The sequence below is a fragment of the Paralichthys olivaceus genome, chromosome 2 (genome assembly GCF_024713975.1).
Source record: "Paralichthys olivaceus isolate ysfri-2021 chromosome 2, ASM2471397v2, whole genome shotgun sequence".
Classification (NCBI taxonomy): domain Eukaryota; kingdom Metazoa; phylum Chordata; class Actinopteri; order Pleuronectiformes; family Paralichthyidae; genus Paralichthys; species Paralichthys olivaceus.
Window position 1 is genome coordinate 12,587,083 of NC_091094.1, and position 5,531 is coordinate 12,592,613.

The 5,531-nt window shown below is 39.2% G+C and overlaps 1 protein-coding gene across 1 annotated transcript; it reads left to right on the top strand.

Moving 5' to 3' along the window:
- The first annotated feature begins 258 nt into the window (after positions 1-258).
- LOC109638530 (green-sensitive opsin) lies at positions 259-3,449 on the top strand. The gene is made up of 5 exons (XM_020101546.2): positions 259-694; positions 842-1,010; positions 1,834-1,999; positions 2,208-2,447; positions 2,917-3,449. The coding sequence occupies exons 1-5, from the start codon at positions 331-333 to the stop codon at positions 3,013-3,015; spliced, it is 1,038 nt and encodes a 345-aa protein (XP_019957105.1). The 5' UTR covers positions 259-330; the 3' UTR covers positions 3,016-3,449.
- The last annotated feature ends 2,082 nt before the right edge of the window (positions 3,450-5,531 follow it).

The window sequence follows — 5,531 nt, forward strand, 5'->3', positions numbered from 1 at the left end:
TTTTATTAAAGAGGAAAACATCAGTTAGTTGAAAATTGTAAAGAGATGTATTTGTTCTCTGGACAAGTCCAAGATTTTCAAACATAAGCTGAAACAGAAGTTACAGATAACATGGACAGAAAAAAAAGAGTAACAAGATTAAAAAGCTGTTTATTATCCAGTGTTAAGATGAATTACCAAGGATTACACAAGGACTTTTTGTCTATCCCCCTGTAAGCTACTTCTTGAAGAGTATAAAGCCAACACCTAGACCTGAGATCCATCGCACGCTGAGGGATCAAACATTGCTTTAGGCAAACTCCACGCGGTCGGTCCTTTAACCAAGAGAAGATGGAGAACGGCACAGAAGGCAAGAACTTCTACATCCCCATGAACAACAGGACAGGGCTTGTGAGAAGTCCTTTTGAATATCCACAGTACTACCTGGGGGATCCCATGTTCTTCAAATTTCTTGCCGTATACATGTTCTTCCTGATCTGCACTGGCTTCCCCATCAACGCTCTCACTCTGCTAGTCACGGCTCAGAACAAAAAACTCAGGCAACCTCTCAACTTCATCCTGGTCAACCTGGCTGTGGCTGGACTCATCATGGTCTGCTTTGGGTTCACCATCACCTTCATCACTGCTATTAATGGCTATTTTATTTTTGGACCAATGGGTTGTGCCATTGAGGGATTCATGGCTACTCTGGGAGGTATGATATAGTAACAATGTTTGTACTGAATTTTGTTGCTTTTGTATCTGGAAATTCCTTTTTTATTTTACTTAAAATATTTTCTGAAAGGGTCTTATGCAACTAGAGTCATGAACACATGTCTTCTGTTCTTTCATTATGTCCCAGGTCAAGTTGCTCTCTGGTCTCTGGTCGTCTTGGCTGTTGAGAGATACATTGTCGTCTGCAAACCCATGGGTAGCTTCAAATTCACTAATTCACATGCAGGAGCAGGTGTTTTGTTCACCTGGATCATGGCTCTATCTTGTGCTGCCCCTCCACTGGCTGGCTGGTCTAGGTAACAGCAAACATCTCACTGAAACACTAAAACTGCAGCCTCTGCATCCACCTGATGATTTCAGGGTGCTAGGGGGAATGGAAGGATTTCACACTTGGAAGCTGAGAGCTAATTTACAGAAAACAAAACTTAGTGCTCAGTCAACAAACACAAAACCTCAGAACAAACTAGCATTCATGTTGTCCAGTTCTGTGGCGTCAACATTTGGCTAATCTGATTGATCATTAACATCGGAACCCTCAGCACTAGCCTTTGCCTTGTCCATCTGAAAAAAACAAGCAAGCTTCTTCCTATCATTGGATGAAGACCCACAGTGTGCGACGCATCGCAATATGCAATTCTTGCGAGAAATCTTGCCCGATCAACCCAAGTTACATAGTTATACCTTAAAATGACCTTCTCCTGTGCTTTTCTGACCATGACGAATCAGAATGTCTGCTGCTTTCTGAAGAGAAGCTTTACCAAATAGACTTAGACTTTGATACCATTCATTAAAACAACCCCAGAAACTCCATAGAGCTTTGACTTAAACCAATTATATTGCTAATTATGGGGAAATTGAACTGTGAAGATGGCACGTTGGAAAAAGCTTTTTGCAAATGATTCATTATTCAACACTCTCTGATAAGATGGACAGGGTGCAGCTCATGTACTAACACTAACTAACAACAATTTAACAAATAGAATCTTCGCTGAATATTAATGATAAAGTAATAGTGAGGAAAGGGTATAACTAAGTTTTCTTGTTTCTTAACTTTCCTTAAAGTATACCTAGAGCTCATTCATAGATCAGGTTTGAATGATTTTCTCTTTTCTCTCACAGGTACATCCCTGAGGGCATGCAGTGCTCATGTGGACCAGACTACTACACTCTGTCTCCGGGCTTCAACAATGAATCATACGTCATGTACATGTTCATCTGCCACTTCTGTGTCCCAGTTGGCACCATCTTTTTCACCTACGGAAGCCTTGTGCTCACAGTCAAAGCTGTAAGTCCTACCCTCTGTGCCACACTCACCTGCACATTGAGCTCAGTGGTCACACCTGCAGCTCAGCAGCAAAACTGTGTTGAATTCTTGGCTAAATCCTGAAGAAATACAGTGGTTGCAAATGTAGTTGCTTTTCATTTAAAGCTCTAAAACAAAACTTTCTGATCTGTGAATCTTGACGATATTGTGTGTTTCTCAAACACTTCAGGCTGCAGCTCAGCAGCAGGAGTCAGAGTCCACCCAGAAGGCTGAGAGGGAAGTGACACGTATGTGCATCCTGATGGTGCTGGGCTTCCTCGTGGCCTGGACCCCATATGCCAGCTTTGCCGCCTGGATCTTCTTCAACAAGGGAGCTGCCTTCTCAGCCATCGCCATGGCCATCCCTGCCTTCTTCTCAAAGAGCTCAGCGCTGTTCAACCCTGTTATTTATGTGCTGATGAACAAGCAGGTCAGTTTATCACTGAACTGTAGCAACTGTTACTGCAGAACCCAGGTCTTTGGTCCGTGTTGCTTGGGGACAATAATAAGCACATTTCAGTCACTTAATAAGTTGTATTTTTTGATAATATTGCAGCAGTTAGTTTGATTCTTTGTCCAGTGTTTCAAGGATTCAGTTGAACAGTTTACTAAGAAATTGCATTGTTGTTGTACAGGCCTGTAACCAGTAGGAGGCTCAATAGTTCAGATTTGACAGTATCATAGTGCCTGTAACTCATAGCTTCTCTTATACAGTGAGCAACACTATGTTAAGTCCTTTTGATCCATTTCTAATAAATCTAAGTTTTAAATTCTGCAGCTGTTCTTAATATGGCATTCATCATGATATTTGATTAGTAGATTTGAGCGCATAGTTTCTTCATGTGAGACATGTTTAAAATTGTCTGGTTTCTCACCTCTATACATTTTCTCCCTTTCAGTTCCGTAACTGCATGCTGAGCACTATTGGAATGGGTGGCATGGTTGAAGATGAGACCTCAGTATCAACCAGCAAGACAGAAGTGTCCTCTGTCTCTTAAGAATAACTACTACACATCTCCAAATGTCCACCCTCCTGATGTCTTTCTGCTTCTGAACGGCAAACTTGAAATGGAAATAAGCAATGGATACAATCAAACAAATCTTTTCTGCATCAAATGGATACTAACCTCAAATTTCACGTGGCAGTGTTTAACCATGGAGGTTCTATATTTTTGCATGTGTGAGATTCTGGACACTGACATCATCTGAATGACACCTGGAAAAGAAAATCTGCTGAAACACAGTCTCAAGTGTCTGGTTATGATAAATGTCGATGATGACACATGCTTGGACGAGTGGGTAAAAATCATCTTTGTATATTTATGACATGAAGGGGTTGGCATATTTGTGGACCTTTGTCATAAAATATTGTATATATTTTGTAAACACAAAAAGTGTAGATAGAAGATAATAAATGCATGCATAAAAATAATTCTGACTGTCCCTGTCATTTAAACAGTTCAGAGGATGTTTGGTTTTACTTGGATAGAGATTTGTGCTGTGAATGTGTCCTTCCTCTTTTGTTCATCCCATTTATCCTCTAGCTAATCTGCAGACTTGCACGGACCACTGATTTGTATTTGCTGATAAGTCACATTATTTTATTAGATAGTTAGTAAAGGAAAGGGTCAGGGATAGGACATAAAGTTTAATAATGTGTTTGCAGTAGCAAACCTGATGATTAAATGAACTAACAAGTAAATAACATGAGGTCACAGTAGAATAAGCAGAAGCACTTTATAATGGTGGATATGCAGAACAGACTTAATTTAGTGACATGACAGTTCAGCCGTTACGTATATATTTTTTTCATAGCTTAAATTAATTCAATCCTATCATTTTATGACATTTTTACTACAATACAATATATACTGTAAAAAATTCAATTTTGGATGCATTAATTAACTATTGGGAATGTTGCAAGGAATCCCTGACCTCCTCCACCTTGTTTTTTATCTTATAGTATGTTTCTTTATGTTAAATACATAACATACTTAACATTATTAGGTGACACTTTTTTTCAAAGCTACTTACAATTCAATGCATTCCAACATCTATGAGGGGCCATTCAGGGCTCAGCATCTTGCCCAACCTACTGGTTAGAGGATGACTGCTCTACCCCTCAGCCACAATTCCCTGACATGCTGAAGTTGTTTTTTAATTTTGATTGCCTTCCTTGGTTTATTAAAGGGGAATATAATGATCTTTATTGAATCTTTAAAGTATGTAATTATATTTTTAATCCTTCCTCATCCCTACAATGTGGCTTCAAGTAAAACTCCCATATGATAGAGTCAAAACAACCCTGAAGGCCCTGAAATTATCTCCATACGTTGACTGTCCTCACCCCTTTCATTATTTGCCTCTACAAAGGGATGAAAGCTGAGGGAAGTAAAGCTGATTAGCCGATCCAGTGATAGTGACCTAAAGGCTTCAGTCATTACATTTATCTAGTCTCTTATTGTGTCACAGGCAACATGTTGGTGGAAGCCTTTTAGGGATTTGTCCATGGAGCAGTGATTGACGTCCAGACGATGAATTATATTATCTATAGTCTACCACCAACTTTTACTCCTGCCATCATGTGATTATTACAAACTGCATCGTTAAGCCAATTTTTAAAACCACGTTTAATTCATCATGTTCATTGCAGACTTAAATATTTTTGCATGTTTGCTTCTCGATCCTTCACCTACACGCTTTCTTTTGTTTTCTTCTATCACTCTTCAGCATGTCATGGTGAAGGAGGACAAACTCCTCAATGGCAAAAATAAGACCAGATTACATCATAAACAGTCTGTCTGTTCGCAACTTTATACTAGTTTAAGACAAGTGTAAATAAAAGAGAGCATTATTGTGAGATAAACCTTCACTGACCCAGATAAGAAAGGTCTATGAAATAAATAGTAAGTAGTTATAGTAATAGTCATATATTCCTCTATTCAGGAGAAATGAATCTCTAGTCGATACTCTCTCTGCATGACTGTTATTTGTGAAAGGTAATAAATAATATAACTGCCGTAGCTCACATACAGTAAATTCAGGTCCCATATATATATATAAAGGTCTAGTAAATAATGTACTTGTGATGTCAGCTGAAGAAGGAGCCACACATAGGAGCCATTGACCTAGTTCTTCACAGCAGTTACTGAGGGCATCATTGTGCAATAACCTGCTGTTCTCCTCTCTTAAGAGCTGATGATCTCTCACTCAGGGAGAGGTAACAAGAATGACATTTCAACTTTTCGCCTCTGGTGGGCGCTACAGATCACTGTACATTGACTAAACATGGAAAACACTTCAATCCACACAGCACTGACGATATGTACCTCTCTCATTTTGTCCGATTTCCTTTTTTGTAATCTTCTGCCCATCCTGTATATTTTATGTAAATACCAACATTCACTAGTCAGTTCCCACCACTACTACTGTATTCTGATTTGACATCTGTTTTGGAATAATCATGTTTCTTACTCCGCATATAACACTGTTGGTGTTTCCAGTGCCAGTGGGT

Bases quoted from the DNA above. Each gene is read 5' to 3' on its own strand.
- LOC109638530 (XM_020101546.2), top strand. From the start codon at position 331: ATGGAGAACGGCACAGAAGGCAAGAACTTCTACATCCCCATGAACAAC. The intron at 2,000-2,207 runs GTAAGTCCTACC...CAAACACTTCAG, and splicing joins TTGTGCTCACAGTCAAAGCT to GCTGCAGCTCAGCAGCAGGA. The intron at 2,448-2,916 runs GTCAGTTTATCA...TCTCCCTTTCAG, and splicing joins ATGTGCTGATGAACAAGCAG to TTCCGTAACTGCATGCTGAG.